We start from the raw sequence: 17,434 nt of genomic DNA, 5'->3' as shown, positions 1-17,434 counted from the left end.
GACTGAAGAGTGGTCCTTCTCTCTGTGGTCCATATCGTGACTGAGAAAGGGTCCGTGTTTATACAGTGCGACTCTGTAGTGTGTGTGCAGCATTAGGGACAGAGAGAGGACACTCCTTAGCCAGTGGCTTAGATACTCCCTGGAAGAGCAGTGGGGTACACCTAGCAACTAGGCTGCCCTATCACCACCCTCTGAGGACTGCTTTGTTTTAGAGTGTGTAGAATGTTATTGATAGCAGTAATTTTCTAAGTCATTGATTACACGCTCACAGTATCTTGAACATTTCATACTGTACTTAAAAACTTTATTCTTTTCTCTCCTAGACTTTAATACCACGAATGAGAACCAAAGTAATTCTTTTAGTGTTGGAGAATGAGCTAATGGACCCAGGGCCTCAGAATATCAGAAAGCATTTGCTTTACCATTGAGTTACACCATAGCCCCTAACATGTATTCTCAGCAGGACCTATACCAGCAAATCAAATATGATGGTAGTGATTCTACTTAACAGTGCCTCCTTCTGGAATCAGATGTTCACACATAACTAAGCAAGCCTTCCCTTGGCTGAGCTTTCCCAGTGCTCAGACTCTGGCTCCTTGGCCAAATATGTTCCTTTTGTAATGACTGACAGAGACCTCATCAAGACAACCTCTGAGTTCTCACCTGAGGTCCTGAGACTGGCATGCTAACTTTCCTGCCTCCTCCTCTGTCTGCAGACCCACCCTGGCCTGGACAGCTGGGTCCTTCTTTGATTGGGTTGTTCATTTCCTTTCCTTGAAGTTCTGTCAAAGATGGCTGAGATCTTTGAACTTGACAGAGTCCTGCCTTCTTATTACTTTTGTCTTTCTTCCATAGTTCTTTCACATGTTAAAAAAAAACTGGTGTTGACATTAGTTCACCAGTTTTTGAGGTTTCTGTCAGACTCCAGGGTCATGCTTCTAGTGGTCATTGAACCGAAGGCACACGTTAAAACTGCAAAACGGAAGGTTGGGTGTAGGAGCGCCTACCTGGAACCTTAGCATTCGGGGTAAGGAAGGGCTACGCTGTGAGACTGTTTCAAAGGCAAACAAGCATTGTGCAGGCTTGATGGGGAAGAGCTTGCTGCCCTTGCAAAGAACCTCCTTCTGGTTTTCAGCACCCGTGTCAGGAGGCTCACAATTGCCTATAACCCTAGCTCCAAGTTATCTAATGCTCTCTTCTGGCCTCCTCAGACACCAACACTCATGAGGCACATGCATACTTGTGTGCATGTTTGTGCGTGCCTGTGTGTATGCATGCACAAACAAGAATATATCTTTAAATAAAAACAGTAAGTTGATTATTACTGGGTAAATCCACTTTAAAATAAAAGTACACTTCTTTGTTTAAACCAGATGTTAATCACACCCAAGACAGTATTCATATGTATACTTGCGACATTCTTAACTGCTTCCTGCCTTCCTAGAAATCTTCATTTTCTACCTCCTTTAGAATGTAAGCTCAGTGACAACAGAATATGTTTTCAGTACAATATTACACACAACATTTGTTGAGTAAATGACTGTGACTAGTGAGGCTGGTTATACTTTTAGCCTCCTCTTAAGTTCTTTTCCCTCTTTCCTTCAGGCAGAGGCCACCAATACCAGCCTCCTGCGGGTGCAGCTGGAGTGCAGTTTACGTAATAAAGTGTGTCAGCAATTAAAGGTAAAGCGATGTTTAGCAGATCTCTCTGTCTTCTTTCTTGCCTCTTAAAATCAGAATGAAAGCAGTGCTGCTGCTCACCATAAGCATGCTGTTGCCTTGAGTGTTTCTCTTTTTCAAAAACATGCGGTCACAAAGTTGAGATGATACTTGGTTTTGAGCTTTTCTCCCTTCCCCTCGCCTCCCATTTCAGAGCTGCTACCTGGGGTCTGATGATGCGTCCCACCTGGAGATGAGCATAACTGTGGCAGTGGGAAACTCCTCAAAGCACCCTGAGGACAGTTCTCAAGCGCTGTTGGATCATCTCTCTATTGTTTGTGTAGCCACTGAGGAGACAGAGGCCTCAGGTAAGGGGGGTGTCATAGTTTTTGTTGCGGAACTGTCGCTCAGTGGACTGTGCACCAGGACCTGGCTCGCCCCCCTCTAGCTCTGCCAAAAAAGTAAAGCTTCAAACCCTTTTCTTGCAGCATGGCTAGGTTTCCCTGAATCATTACTCAGTTTTACCAAAGAATCAAGACAAAGAGCCTCTCCTTTGGGTAGATTGCAGCAGGAACTGGTTCTCAGTCTGCAGCTACTCTGGCTGTGCTATTTCAGGAAAGTTAGGTGACCACAGCAAGCTGTTTTGAATCTCCTTGGGAATAATTTTTCTTGGTATTTTGCAGATAGTAAGCAAAAGAAATGGGCATGGTGGCCTAAAATAAACATTGGCAAAGGGTTTGAAGTCCCGAGTCTTTCTCCAGAGTTTCCGAGTTGCTGAAGCTCCGTTGACCAGATCATGCTGTTCCATGCTCTTCGTAGCTGATAGCAGTTGTTTCTGGACATTTGACAACTTGGAGGAGACTTCCTCTTACTAGATAGAAATAGCCTATTTTGGCATTCCAACTTCTGAAGAACACATGCAGGAGATGCATACTATCTGTTACATGAGATTCATAACATGGGATTTGTGTTATATATTGGTTATAACAGCTGTGTTGGCATGCGAGTTTATATTTATTACTCATTCAAAGAGAGAATGGTACAAGTGATCTAGAAAAGCATATTTACTGGCAGTGAGCAGTATGGGCTGTGTAGTGCCTGCCCTCCGCTCTCGTGCTGGAGACTGAGCCTATAGCTTCCCAAATGCATCACGGAGCTCTACAGCTTTTATTGTTGAACAAATATCATTTACCCCACCCCCACCCCCACCCCCCGTCTCTAGCTGCTCTCTGGTTTGTAGTTTGTTGGCTTTTGTAGTGGCCAGGTGGGTACGCAGGCTGAGAAGACCGCTGTTCCCCCATAGGGAACCCATTTAGATGATGGATAAAGGGGAACCCGCCTTCTGAAATGCTAGAGTTTGATTGCTCCCAAGTGTACTGGCTTTAAGTAAGGAAACGTGGAGCTGTCCAGATGACAGGAGAGCATAGCTTTGCTTGAAGCTGTCCAGCTGGTTACTGTGGTTCAGACAGAGCACAGTATGTCAGTTTTGGTCCTGAGTGTTCTTCCGTGTGTGAGAACCTACATGATCAGGCCAGGTTTTTTTATTTGTTGTGTTGTTTTGTTTTAAATAAGGTGCTCTCTCCCTGTGACTTAAAGACCTGTCCCATGTACATGATGCTCTAGCTTTAATCCCCAATACTCAGTTCATGCATGCACCCCAGAAGGTACCAAAGAAATGGGCCTTTTATTCAATATCAGTATTGTAGAAACATTTTCATCTTTTTTAGAAATGTATGCTATATTACCGTGTTGCATTGTGGAGATTCTGTGGCTCTTTGTTTTAACCTCACTGCTCTGCTTCTTTTGGACAGATGAATCTGCAGTAAATATGTATGTTTTGCATTCAGGAAACAACCTCATTTGGATACAGGTAATTGCTGAAGCTTGTACATAAAGTAACTTGAAATTACAGGTGCATTTGCTACAGGTCCTCAGGGATTTCCAGGAGCCTTGTGTCTGTTTTCTTTTGCTGTCATTTAAGCCCACTCTCCCTTCCGTGAACATCCTGTTTGTGTGGGGATTGTCAGCACCCCTTTCTGCTCCTGTAGACACATCTGCTGAGCAGTTGCTGGCAGTCTTATCAGTGCTGTTTTCTTGAGATTCCCTAGTTAGGAGGAATGAGTTGGGTTTATTCCTTGTTGTTTCAGGATATGCATCAGCTCTCCCAGGAAAACGTCCTGTCTCTGCAGTTTGAACCAGTACTGCTACCGACGTCCACAACAGACTTCACAAAGATTGCCTCGTTTACTTGCAAAGGTGCGTGTTTAAACAGCAGCACGCCTGTCCTCTGGCTCTTTAGTTGGCAGTCATCCGGTGTCATTCCAGCTGCAGGTGAAGCACAGTTTAAAAGGACCAAGTAGATTTCATTCCCGCAAACCACAGCTTTCAGTGTGATCAGAACTGCTGTGGCTGCCACCTGTGTTTTCTGTGCCTGTAGGGTTTTGAGTTTCAAGCTTAACTTGGTGACTTGCAGTTCAGTGTGTATATTCTGTTGCTTTCACAGGTAGCAGAGTCACAGGGCCCCTGTTCAGTTAACTTGAGAATAATCCGGAACTGTGGTCAGATTATTTACAGTAAAAAATTGTTCTTTAAAAGAATTCCTATGGATCTGAATCACAGGAAAACATACCCAAACTCACTCAAATTTAAGGAACTTCAATTTAAAGCAACACACGAGATATAATTTATTATAGAGATCAGTAAGGATTTTAAAAGGGTGTTAGTATTCGTTTTTATAATGAATAAGGAAAAATGTATGTAACTTTTAGCTGAGACTTGGCACAAACTGTTAGAGAAGGAAACTGATTAATCTTTATGAAAACTTCAAATGTGTCAGTTGTCAACTCTAGTTTAGCAGTTGTGCCCTAGAGGTGTTTGTGTTTTCAAAACTGTACCTACGCCAGGCATGGAGCATGTGCCTGTGGTCCGTGAGTGTGGAAGTGGAGACAGGGGGATCACTTGAGCCCAGGGACTCGGAGGCCAGCTGCGACACTACCTTCTCAAAAACCCTAAGCTTGCACACAGAAACACTGACAACAGAGCTAAGGGCCCATGGCGGGTTCCACCGAGTCCGTGTATGGAAGGTGAACCCTCTAGCCCTCCACACCCTGCAAACAGAAGGTGGATGTTAGGTGTTTAAAGGCTGAGTGTTCCTGAGCAAGGTGGTATACCTTCAGAGTGCCCAAGAAAGCTGTCTTTGCTGTTGAGATCATTGAGAGGTGGAATAAAGGTAGGGCCTATGTTGAATGGGTTTGTAAACGTTTGAACTTGGTTTGGAGCATGTGTACTTTGAATAGAAGCAGTTCCCTGTGGGGGATAAGAATTCAGCAGCAGTGATTTAATGATCCTGATCAAAAGAGCCTGGAAACACTGGGTGGGTGGTCATGCTTCTGCACCATTCACCAGCACGGCCCGCTGGGCTGCTTGGATTTCTTTCTCTCCCCTTCCTCTGCATGTTTCTCCTCACTCCACCCAGCGAGCTGCCTTCTCACCTCTGGCAGAGCTAAGGGCCTCCTGTTTATAGTGAAGACAGAGCTTTGTAAAGGAAAGCTTCAAAGTACTCACTTCAACTTTTTTTTCTCTGAAAGAATTGAGAGGCTGGTTTATAAGAGGGGGAGAGAAGAGTGTAGATACTGTGCTCCAGATGACTGTTAACAGCCAGCAAGAAAGAAAGATGAGAGCGAAACCAAGCTGTTGGCCCTCTGTGCTCTTCTAATGGAGGCAGTGAAGGCAATTACAAATGTATATGTATCCAGTCTCATTTTTGTTCAGGTTTAACAAAAAGAAAGATAGTAATATGTGTACTTCACACTTACTTCTTTGTACCCACAGCAGGTACCTCATGTGACAGTGGAATTGTGGATGTGAGGAAAAGAAAAAACACCCCAACAATAAAAGCATGCCTCTCCTCTCCTGTGGTTCAGGGGTAGGTTTGCCCTGGCTTTTCCTGAAGTCCAGTTTGTTTGTTTGTTTGTTTTTATGGTTTTTTGTTTGTTTTGTTATCTAGCAGTGCTTTAAAAGCATGACCATTGTTACTGCTTGCATTAGTATGTTTAACACAGAAGGCTTTTGTAGCAAAAAAAGTGGGACTAAATAATTCATTTTGGGGCTGGGGGGTAGGTTTGAACCAGATAATCAGAGGAAATTGCTCTTGTGGTATTTTCTGAGTTGTATTTGTATCCTGTGTTGCCCTGGTCATGGCTCGTCTGTAGTGCTCTGCAAGGGAGCCAGGAGGCTGAGGGAGGTGCTGTTGGTAGCCATTTCCCACGAGGATGTTTTCTGCCCCCGTTTTCTCAAGTCTGTGCTCCATAAAGACACACAACTGTGCTGCATGCAGGGCTGGTCACGTGCATGTGTTTTGTTCACAGGTATTTCAGAGTGGATGCCTCTACAGCCCAGTTCCACATAGAGAGCCACAAAAATGCAACAGGGGAGTGGTCAATATGGTGCCACAGCCATTTTGACCAGAGCATTGTAATAAAAGATGTGTTTGTTTCCAAGGAGGCCAAGCACATTTTAAAGGTATCCATAGTCCTTTTTCTCCAGTGTTAGCCTAGTTTAAGCTTTATTTAATACCATGCTAGGAAGCCAGTACCTATGACACCTGATCCTGGCTTATATTTTTTAAAGCAGGTACAGTTTCTTTTTAATGTTTCAGAGTTACTTTTAGGAGCTAACTTGATAGCTGTCTGAACTTTACCTCTTTCAGAGTAAACATATGATTAAACTGTATGGTTTTGCAAGGTACTCCACAATTTCTGCTGACATTTAAAACACTGTATATCTAAAAATAAACTTTGTTCAAAATCATAACTATTTGGCTTTTGATCTGGAACAAGTGGAGTAAAATTCTAATTTCCAGACTACAGAACAAATTTAGCATTATGCTATAGTGATTTTAGTCATAACAAGCGCTCGGAAGTAACCTCTTGCTTCTTTCTTTCTAGGTTCTGAGTTTCCCTGGCCCTTTATTTCTACCTCCAGGCTGTTGGAATTTATTTTCTTTGAAACTTGCTGTTAAAGGCATTGCCCTAAATCTGCTCACCACTGTATTTCTGACTACAAACACAGGTGCCACTTTTGCGATACCTCTGCAGATTTTCTCGGCCCCAGCCAAGGTATTGTGTACAACATCATGTGCTGTCGTGTCATTTGGCAGTTACAGTTGCCTTGTTTCCCCATGTTTAACTTTTATTAACTTCAGTCAAGTATATCCTCTCTAAGGCTGTCTTAGAGATTTGAGGGCATTCCAAGACAGTCTTGGATGGTAGGCTTGTTTAGATATGGAAATCTTGATTTGGAAAGGTTATTTCCCACGAAGTAAGATGTAATACAGTAATCATCACCAGTAGATTGATCAATTTTATAGTTCCTTTTGCTTGGAGGAGCAAGCGCAGGGTCCCGTATTTGCCAGGCAGCTTCTCTGCCTTGAGCGACATCCCTTGTTCCCATTCCTAAAAGCTGGGAAGTGATGTTTGCTTACTGCAGGAAGCACGGTTGAGCTTTTAATATGTTTGCAGGGGCTTCAGTTTAAGTCAGATTATTCAGTGTTTAGATCTGCGTCTTTAAGTGGTTATCCCGTTACACATAATCACTGAGTTTTCTTAGCGATCTAGTCTAAAGCCTAAAAGGTTTATGAGAGACTTCTTCCTAAAATCTGGGCAAATTGTGTTCAATTTAGGTTATTTTAAGCATGTCTCATTTTTTCTTAATGTTTATTTTCATTTAGTTATTGCTTCCTTTTGAGCCAAGCTATTCTGTATAACACTGAGTTCTGGTTTTCCACAATGAGACATTCATGCAACCATCTTTATGATTTTTTCTCACTTATTAGTGTTGATGTTTCATAGTTAGAAATGCCTCACATTTAGCCTGAGAGTATAAGGTTCATCCATTTAGCCATATTTTGAACAGGAGGGATTTCTTTAAAAATACCCTTTTTCCAATTAAGATATACACATAAAAAGAGCAATTAAAGAGAGCAGGCAGGAGGCAGGCTTCAGCAGCATGTGCAAAACTCTCCCCAGACCTGCAGGAGGGGTAGCTGAAGGTCACTAGGGTAGGTCATGATACCCTGCCTAGAGGATCAGAGTGGCATTAAAGACAGCAGAGCACAAAGCCACCAGAACTGCTCCAGCTAATTCCTATGGCAGCTTGGTGTCTTATGGGCCAGAGTTGTAGTTCTAATCATTGATGATTGTCCAGAAGCCACAGCACGGTGTCACGTAGGCATTGATGATTGTCCAGAAGCCACTGGAGTCACTCTCTGAGGCTCAGCCAGGTACCTCAGCTGACAAAGGAGCGAAGAAATTGCTTCTTAGTTGTTTGGCTGCTGGTTAAAGGGGAGTCCATGGAGGTAGAGGCCAATGTCATCGTCGTGTGTCAGTGTTTAGGACTTTTATGCTGAGTGTTGTGTTTTAAGTTATTCATATGTTACTTTTCAATCTAGGAAGGGAGTCTGGGGTTTGAAGTGATAGCACATTGTGGCATGCATTATTTCATGGGAAAATCAAAAACAGGTAAGTATTTTGCTTTAGGACTTCTGTAGCACTCCAGTTTGGGGGGAAGTGGAAAGCAGTGATAGAAATTAACATTTGTAGGTGGGATTAATAATAACTAATTCTACTAAAGAATTGCATTGTGCTCTATGCTGATAGCATGATCATTGACAGAATGACCTTAAACGGTTGGTCATCCCCCAGACTCAGCCAGAGTACTTGTAGAAAGGAGAATGTCCTCTTTTTCCTAGGTAGTTTTTGCTTTTGTGAGAGATTTAAAATAATATCATTTGTGATAGCAGCCTTATCACCAGGACAAACTGGAAAGTCGGGCTTCTTACCTGAAAGCTGGTAGAAGTTAGAGTTCTGGGGACTCATCTGCAGCTGCAGAGCATGCTGGACAGTCAAGGCCAGGAGAGCAGTTTGGACGTTGTTCCTGGGTTTTGCTTGACTTTTATTTTTGTATTTTGATTTAATGAGATTTCTGATGTAAGGAAAATTTTATAGCACGGACTTACCTTTGGGAGAACCTCTTTTTCTTCTAGCACCCTTGTTAGCAGAGACAGGACAGGGCAGATGTCTAGAGGAGAAGTAACTCACAGACCCCTGGCCATGCCCTCTGCTGAGCATCACTGCTTGTCCCTCCACATCCCCAACCCACACCCAGCCCTGACAGATGCCCCTGCCAAAGGGGGTCTCCAGGAAGCAGCTCTGCACAGTACGTGCAGCGCTGTTGAGAACGCTGCAAGCCTAGTTTTCATCTGTCTCCGGCTGTTATCATGAGCCACGCGTCTTTTCCGTTATTACCTCCACATGATTCTCCTCAGTTTTGCTTTTCACGTTTGTTTAATTTGCTGTATCATGGGCCATTGAGTTAGAGGGACTTTCAGAGGAAAGCAACAGAATTTGTCCACGCTGCAGCCCCCTCAGTTGGTGAAGCTTAATGGTCAGCCCTTGTCATTATGTACTAACTTAATTGTACTTTGTAAATCTAAATTTTGAATTTGATGTGACTTTCAGAAAATCCTAATTGGGACAGAAGCCTTTCTCTGGATCGGTCCACCTGGGACATGGACTCCGACCTTGCAAATAAGCTGTATGAAAGCTGGAAAAGATATAAAAGTGGTGATGTTTGCAGGTGCGTTCTTAGGTCGGCAAGAGAAACCTACTTTGTGGTACACTGTGCTCTGGACGTGTTGATGAGTGTACAGACTTCAAGCTCCAAGTTGTGACAGGATAGTGCAGTAGACATTTCTCAGTTGTTCCTCATCTAGAGTGTGCTCATCAGGTCTTAACGTTTTGTCCTTTTCTGTGTGTTATTTTTGTCTTTATGCATATTCTTTTTTGTTGAGTTGTTTGAAAATGAGCGGATCTCATCCTTGAGGCCTCAGTACTTTACTGGGAAAATCTTTGCCAGCCATTATACTGAGGCTTTCATTATGGCGTTAGAAAGCGGTGGGAGAATATCTCAAATTGACATTGCCACTGTAACCAGCAGTATATCATGGTAGTCCACACTGAAAGTTTCCTAGTTGGCCTATGATACCTGTTTCCTTTGTTTTAATCCAGGGATGTTCAGGGCTGCGCCCTATTGTCTTGTTTCCATACTCTGTAGAGTGGACCCCATCCGTCTTCAATTTTTATTATATTTGAGTCTAGGCTGGGTATCTTACAGGAAGTCCCACACTGTGGTTTTTGTTTTTTATGTTTTTCTAATTGCTTTCTCAAGACGACTGACTCCCTGCTGATGTGTTGCTGGGACTATGTCACATCAGGAACCCACATGGATGACATTTTGTGGGTTAGCATTGTTCATTTGAATCATGCAGTTTAGGTGATGTGTGACAGATAGCCCCTTGGAGAGCTTTTTTTTTTTTTTTTTTTTTTTTTGGTGATTTAGTAGTCTGATCATAGAAATATGCTGATCCTCAGACCATGCCACCATGGGCGTCATGTTCACAGCTGAGCCTTCTCTCATTTACACTAGTGACTGTGGAATGGTAAGGCAAAGGGTCCTTTGTGTGGGCTGCGTTTGTTAGCACACACTGCTTTCAGAGCCTCTGTTGAGCACCCAGTTTCCAGTTCGTGTGTGGGTGTTACTTCTCCCATCGGTTCGTTAATTTGTATGTGGGGGGGGGACCGGGCCTTGGGTGCACACACCTGCTCACATATGCAGAAGCCTGACAAGGACATGCTGTGGTCCTCTGTCTCTGCCTTTGTCCCTTGAGACAGCTTCTCACTGAGCTTGGAGCTCGCTGTTTTTAGCTAGCATGTGCTTGCCCCTAGGTCCAGCTGCTTTTGTGGCTGCTGGGAATCCAAACCCAGTTCCCCACACTCAGTCAGAATCCAAACCCAGTTCCCCACACTCAGTCAAGCGCTCTCACTGAGTCTGCCCCCAGATGGTTAGTTTTGATAACAAATTCCAAACATACTGTAAATGCCCTTCAGGGTAGCTTGTGTGTCTCTGATGTGCCAAAATCACAGTCATTCTCTGGACACTTGCCTTCCAGTAAAACGGTTGTTTGTTTGTTTGTTTGTTTGTTTGAGTTGTGTGTTTATGTGTGCAGACGTATGCGTTTAATGTCCGACATTGAACTTGGGGACTCTGACAGGTAAAACATGGGCTGAGAGACTTCTGGGATCATCCATACACGCGGTCTTTCCAAATTTTGCCAAAAGCCAATTCCCAGAGAGCTCTTGTTCCTTTCAGAGGGAGTAGCATTTAATGTTTAATATATATATATATATATGTTGTTTTTCATAAACATTTCTTCTTTTTTTTCTTGCCAATTATCCAGGAGAAACGTTTTGGGCATGCCCCAGTTTGCCTATGCAAAGAAATCCAAGGAGTCAGAGCCATTTGTTTCCCTTTTGCCTCGTTTAGTCCAGGAGCCTGGCCTTTTGCTGAGCTTCAGTGCCACCGCCCTCAGGAACAGTGCGGTAAGGACAGAGGGACTCACATCCTTCGTCAGTGACACCCAAGCCTGGACCTTCTGAGGACTGGGGCATTTATACCTGGAGGCTATTTTAGAAGAAATTGACATTCTCATGGAGACATCGTTAGGATACTGTAGGGACGTGGCACAGGGACAGGAAGAGAGACTAAGCTCACAGCCATTCAACACAGACATCAAGGGTCTGAGGTGCACACTCAGCCGCTTGCAGGAGACAGACTCTCTTGATTCATAGTGGCTGAAACAGGTTCCTGCATTATGGAGACCCTCAGCCTCAGGAGATCTGGAGGGAGCCTGGGTAGCTCTGTGTGACCACCAGTGCCCTGGATGCTCTGTGTCTGTTGACTCGTCTTCAGCTTATAGCTTTCTGCCTCCTGGACTTGTCCCAGCTAGTCTGGATGGCAGGAAAAGGCTGAGGGAACGAGCTAATGACCTTGTCTGCTGAGCTCCAGTGCACACCATACTGCTCGCTGAGCCTTTGCACCATTTGGCCTAACTTATCCATTTCAAGATTACCAGAGCCCCCAACTGCCCCGTACACGACTCATTACTCCTTGTGTGTGTTTATTTAACTGTGTGTTCGCGAATGTGTAGTGGACAGCAGAGGGTTACTCTTCGGAGTTGGTTCTTTCGCCCTGTGGGTTCTAGGTATTGAACTCAGCTTATGAGGCCTGGCCACAAGAGTCCTCGGTATTTAATGTGCCCCACTTTCCTGGCCATCCCTTCTCCCTTTTGACAAATGTGTAGTTTTATGAGCCACTGAATGTTCTACACCAGGCTGCCCTTTCTCTAACTGACCGTGTGAATTATTTAAAAACCAGGACATTTGCTTCTGTAACCAGAATGACTGCAGTGAATAGATGAACCATTTATCACGATGCTGCTACCTAATCTACATTCTTGTAGGCAAGGCTTTGCAGTGAAATCGCCGTCTACCATGCAGGGATTTCCTTTATCCCCTTTGCACTCAGACCGAGCATCTCAGCACTGTCTTTTTGGTCTGCTCTAATCAACTTGGGTCTGGCCTAGCTATTCTTCCGTGGTATCCCCTACCGCAACAGCTAGTGCTGGGGACTGACCAAGGTTAAGCCAAGGTTAAGCCAAGGTTAAGCGTGTGCTGTGCACGTACATGGATGTTTTGGGGTCCTCCAGCTGTTTACCTCCTGAGCTGTGTGGTGGCTCTCCTGGCAGGAGGCAGGATGTGCTCCTTTGGTGGGATACTGTGTTCTTGGCTATGCTAACCCTCCTCTCCTCAAATCTAGGTACAGTACTTCGTGGTGAGGAACCCATCCCCGCGGCCGGTGTCCCTGCAGCTCCTGCCTCTCTCCCTGTACCCGAAACCTGAAGCTGCGCTGCACCTGCTGCACAAATGGTAGGAAGATCCCTGGTCAGGCCTCTGGGCAGCACTGTTAAGACTCAGCTACTCCAAGCTCTGCAGCCTCTACCAGGCTGTGTGGGTGGCCACAGCGTGAGCCTGTCCACCCGGAGCCTCGTCCCTGGACACCTGTGGCTTAATGTGGATCTCAGCATTGTTTGGTGGCATCTTCACTGTCACTGCCTGGTCTATCCTCCACTGGAACATTGTCGTCTTGGGTTTTTTTCGTATCGCCTTCTAAAATTGAGAACCTTTTAAATTATGTTGTTCTTTGGCAGCAGGGGAAATTAATTTAAAGACAGGTACAGTGGAACCTGCCTGGAACCCTACCATTTGGGAGTCTGAGTTGGGGTGATCATTTTTTGAGACTCACCTGGGCAGCGTGGTGAGTTTCACCTCTCTCAGGAACAAGAAACTAGTTCAGTGCAGCGTTAGGCAGGGTGCACGGGTGAAGTGCTAACTCTGCCTTCACCAGGATGGAGTTGTGGATGTTCTTAGAGTGTCCCTCCTTTCACTCTGGAAGCTGTGTCACAGACTTGATCTTGGGACTCTCGCCCTTTGCCTGCTGACGCTTCAGAGGAGATGCTGTCTGTAGAGGATGCAGGGGCCAAACGGCACCAGAGGGCGGCAGCTCCTTTGCTGGCTGCTGCTCGTGTGAGGTTGGCAGGGATTCCCCTGCCATGTCAGTGGTGTCTCCAGACACCGCCTGTTTCAGGAGCGGAAAGCTGCTATTGGTTGAGGGCAGCTTACGTTAAGTTTCATAGTAAGCCGTCTGGAGGCAAGTGTTGCTTTCTATGTAAATAAATCTCTGTTGCTATATCTTTGTATTGTGGTCTACCTGACTGACTCATGGAGGACTTCCCACAGCTGCAGAGGGTGTGCAAAAGGGATGAGCTAGGGGGGCCCTAGCATGGTATGAAGTGTGGAAACGGGTTTGTGAGCACATGCGTGTTATTCTCTATCGGCTGATCTCAATGCTGTTTTGAACATTGGAGTTTTTGTTTTGTTTTTAGGTTTGGCATGGATATACAGATGATTAATTTCACAACTGGTGAATTCCAGCTCACTAAAGCTTGCCCTTCCCAGGTAGGAGGTCATCATCCTGAAAAGGCTGGCTTGTTGGCTGCAGAAGCAGTCAGCCTGACCACCTCGCGTTTTAGTGTCTGTGTTTTCTGTGCTGGCTCTTGTTTTCCTTCCCTGGGCATGGAGCATCCATAGCAGGGTTTGCTTGTTTGTTTTTAATACCGTAGTGCTGCAGGATCAGCTTAGCCTGGCATCATTTTAACGGGATGAATTCGATTCAGGCACAAGAAGAAGCAGCAACTGAAACCGAGCTGTGTAAAAAACAAACAAAAGTACAACTAGAGGTCTAAGAATTAATTTATAATTCTCTTAGCATCCCTTTGCCCCTTTATATTCCTTTTTAGTTCATTGTACGGGGAAAACATATGTTCTAATGTGTGGCAGGCATGGCGGTGTACCCCTTTAATCCCAGCACTAAGGAGGCAGATCTCTGTGAGCTCGAGGCCAGCCTGGTCTACATATTGAGTTCCAGGATACCCAGGGTTATGTAGAGAGAGATCTTATCTGAAAAAGCAAGCAATCACACAAAAAGCTTTCATATGTCTTAGTTGAACAGATTCCTGTGATATTCAGGACCCCATTAAAAAGGTTTCCCTTAAAATTCTTAGGCGTCTAGGCAGTTAAGATGCCTTCTCTAAACACTTAGGAACAGGAGGACACAGATCACCTCAGTGTAAGTGGAGGAGCAGGAGGGAGCCACAGATCGCCTGGAAGGTTCAGCCAGAGTGGATGAGAGCAGGCTTTGGGTGCACTTGTAGTAGAGACTTACATAATGGACAAATCATCCCGTAGTGGGACAGCATCATTCTCCGTGACCCTGCCCCTCTCTGCTCCTCTGCTCTTTCCCAGGTATCAGCCAGGGTGATGGAGATAATTAGCTCAAAATACTGAAAAATTGGGCAACTCATCTAGATGATGCTTTTATTGGCAACTAGAGAGTCCCTGCCCCCAAGAAAGAGCACTTTTGTGATGGGAAAGTTATCTTTGTTAACTTACTGTGTTAACAACAACAACAAAAGATGCTCACATTTTAACTGAAATTGTTAAAAACTCTTTTTCGTGGGGCTGGAGAGGTCTTGGTTAAGAGCACTTGTCCCCTCTGCAGAGAGCCCAGGCTTGGGTTCTGGGAGCTACATGGTGGCTCACATTGCTGATAACCACAGTGCAAGCGGTTGCCCTGGCTTCCTCTGATCTCCACAGGGGCTTGCAAGCCAGTGGTGCATGTGCAGACACGACACAAGCATATATGCACGTGATAAAATATTTAATAAAGTTTAAAACTTTTATATAAAAGGGGCTTTTGTTGGCTTTTTTGTAGAAGAATGCTTTTGTCTTCTTAGATCATGGGACTGGGTAGAGTAGCCTTGAGTCCATCTACCTTTATGACTGTGGGCAGTTGCTTCCTCTCACCTTGACCTTCATGACAAAGCTTGAAGATTCAGCAAGGTTCATAAGTAGATCGACTGTCTGATGTTTTATGTGGATTAAATAAGCCAGTGCCTGGTATTTAAAAGCCACTTAATAGACTGCTGCTGTTGATATTATTACAGATTTAAGACAGAAGATTGGCAGTGTTTATTGTTTTTTTTATTAAGGAAGATTTTGTCTTGCAGAGTTTATAATTTTATTGGAATTGAACCCACTTTCATCACCATCTGTTCTCCCAGGTAGCACAGGAAATGGCAGCAAGGCTTGAAAGACAAAACTGAAAGGAGAAGTTACCATGCAGATCATATATTACACCTGTTAAAACCCAATCACTTCTCATGAGCTAGACGAAGCAACAGAAATATTTTTGTAAAACACTCTTGCCTATAAATGCTAAAACAGTATTTATTTAGAGGGGTAGTGCAGGGGATAAAGGCATATGTGACTAACAATGGTCTCTCTTTTAACTGGAGAAACTGTAAAGAAGATGGTTTATGTAAACCTAAGTTCACTGTTAAACACAAGCTCTGCTTCTCTGATGCAGTAGAAGCTCTTGCTCAGTCGCTATAGAATTAATGCAGAGAAAGTCTGTTTTCTGATACTATTTCATGTCAAAGCATTGGAATAGAAGGCTTTTAATTCTAACCCCTGTCTTAGCCAGGAGGCAAAGCCACTTTGCTAGACAGTCCTGAAGCTGCCACCAAAGTTTCTCAAACACAGCATAGGAAGTATTTGCCAGCTTGAGTGCCTCAGAACAAACAAGTTCAGATAGGCTGAGAGAACGGTGAAGCTCAGTGGTTTGGCCTTGTCTAGCTAAGGCCTTGGGTTCCGTCCTAGCACGAATACAAGGCGGGAAAAGGAAACCGGCAGTGAGGAGGGATGCAGCAAGCTTACAGCTGGGCTGTGCTCTCTGCCTTGAGGTGCTTCATGGCGTGCTCTGTGACTCGCAGGGTAAGCCGTCTGAGGATTCCGGTTTTGGTGTGCTCCGTCTGCACTTGCAGCCATTGGAAATGAGAAGGGTTGGTGTTTTGTTCACACCAGCGCACTATGGAAGAGTTGCCTCCGTCATACTGATCCGGTAGGTGTGCCCAGGTCACGGAGTCCGCTTCTCGCTGACTCACTCTCCCACTCTAGTTGATTGTAGTGATGGGTCAGGAAGAGAGGGAACTCACTTAATCCCTGTGCTTCAGTCACGTTCCTCCCGTAGTAAGCCAGCATCTCCAGAAGGGGAGTATATTTCACTCAGACCCTGGTTAAATAGGATCTGATCCCAAAGGCAGAAGGTGCTCACACACAGCTTCACACACAGCTTTGTCCTTAGCAATATGCTGATTGCAGCACTGCTGAGACTTTGAGTACGTTTGGAGCCCCTCCCCCACCTAGTGCCCTGTAGCCCCAAGGACCTGGCCAAGAAAAAAGAAATGGCCTGCTGCTCTAAGTAGGAAAACTGCATTCATTCTTTACCTTTTCCATATCGGGTCATCTTTATCAAAGTCTGCTTGCAAAAGCTACAGTATAGACCTGAATTTGACATTCTCTGCATTGGTGAGCCTAACCCAAACCAAATTTGAATAAATCACACTTCTCAGTAGCTTTTGTAGTATCAGATCACCTGCACAAAGTTTACTGGGCTTTCTTTATGTGGCATTGTTGTTCTGCAGCTGATTGAGACTAAAAAGAAAATGTGCTAAAACAAAATCCAGGTGTTTGTGCTCATAAGCCTTGACCCAAAGACTCCCCAGCTTCCTGTGGAGCTGTGCACACCATTTAAAGCCTATTCTTGAAGAAACATTTCTGACAGTATATAAGTAAACTTTGGTTCCCCAGACTTAAAAAGAAAGTTAAGGTTTCTATAGTGGCTCATTTCCTTTTGACAGTTTCTTTATTGATGCAGTATTTTCTATAAATTTGTCACTTAAAGGCTTTTACATCACTAACCAAGCTTCAGAGACATAAACATATTTCATTGTTTTTTGCATAGTTAGAAACATAGATAAATTCCTGGTGTGCTTCTGTGACATTGTCATCATGGTACTGGGAATTCAGTCTTGTGTGCATCCACTAAACTGTCCACATAGCAAACCCAGTGTCAGTTAATAACAAGGGGACACTGGCTGCCCTACTGCACTAATAAAACTCTGACTAGCTATGTGTAATGTGTAGGATGATATTTGAGTATTTGATTAAGAAGAAATAGAATTCTAATTAGGGTCATCCCATCCATAGGCAGTGTTTCTCTTCATCACAGTCACTATGTGAACTTCTTAATTCACTCTCCAAACAAGCTTTGTCATTTTGTCAGGTTTGTTAGCCTCGGGGTCTGCCATTTCGTTTCTTGGCTCGGTGTGTGGCCGCCACCACAGCCTGGTTGTGGGACCTGACCTTGGGTTTGTGGCAGGCAGTTGTGCCATGGTGGTCAGTCACCCTTCCTTCCACTG

General features: G+C 44.5%; 1 protein-coding gene across 3 annotated transcripts in view; it reads left to right on the top strand.

Annotated features, from left to right (window-relative positions):
* Window positions 1-17,434, top strand: part of Tmem131l (transmembrane 131 like) — a 127,794-nt gene that overhangs the window by 84,483 nt on the left and 25,877 nt on the right. For 2 of the 3 annotated variants that reach the window (XM_055596591.1, XM_055596589.1), the window contains 13 exons: window positions 1,606-1,683; window positions 1,874-2,027; window positions 3,471-3,529; window positions 3,807-3,915; window positions 5,491-5,584; window positions 6,027-6,180; window positions 6,606-6,776; window positions 8,108-8,177; window positions 9,177-9,294; window positions 10,955-11,096; window positions 12,373-12,482; window positions 13,499-13,571; window positions 15,947-16,074. In XM_055596591.1, the coding sequence (XP_055452566.1) occupies window positions 1,606-1,683; window positions 1,874-2,027; window positions 3,471-3,529; window positions 3,807-3,915; window positions 5,491-5,584; window positions 6,027-6,180; window positions 6,606-6,776; window positions 8,108-8,177; window positions 9,177-9,294; window positions 10,955-11,096; window positions 12,373-12,482; window positions 13,499-13,571; window positions 15,947-16,074 (1,460 nt within the window). The remainder of the gene's footprint in view (window positions 1-1,605; window positions 1,684-1,873; window positions 2,028-3,470; window positions 3,530-3,806; window positions 3,916-5,490; window positions 5,585-6,026; window positions 6,181-6,605; window positions 6,777-8,107; window positions 8,178-9,176; window positions 9,295-10,954; window positions 11,097-12,372; window positions 12,483-13,498; window positions 13,572-15,946; window positions 16,075-17,434) is intronic. The other variant, XM_055596590.1, reaches the window with a different exon arrangement.

Source organism: Psammomys obesus, unplaced genomic scaffold, assembly GCF_907164565.1.
Source record: "Psammomys obesus unplaced genomic scaffold, mPsaObe1.curated_primary_1811, whole genome shotgun sequence".
NCBI lineage: Eukaryota > Metazoa > Chordata > Mammalia > Rodentia > Muridae > Psammomys > Psammomys obesus.
The sequence above is the reverse complement of the archived record's forward strand: the minus strand, read 5'-3'. Positions and strand labels throughout refer to the sequence as shown.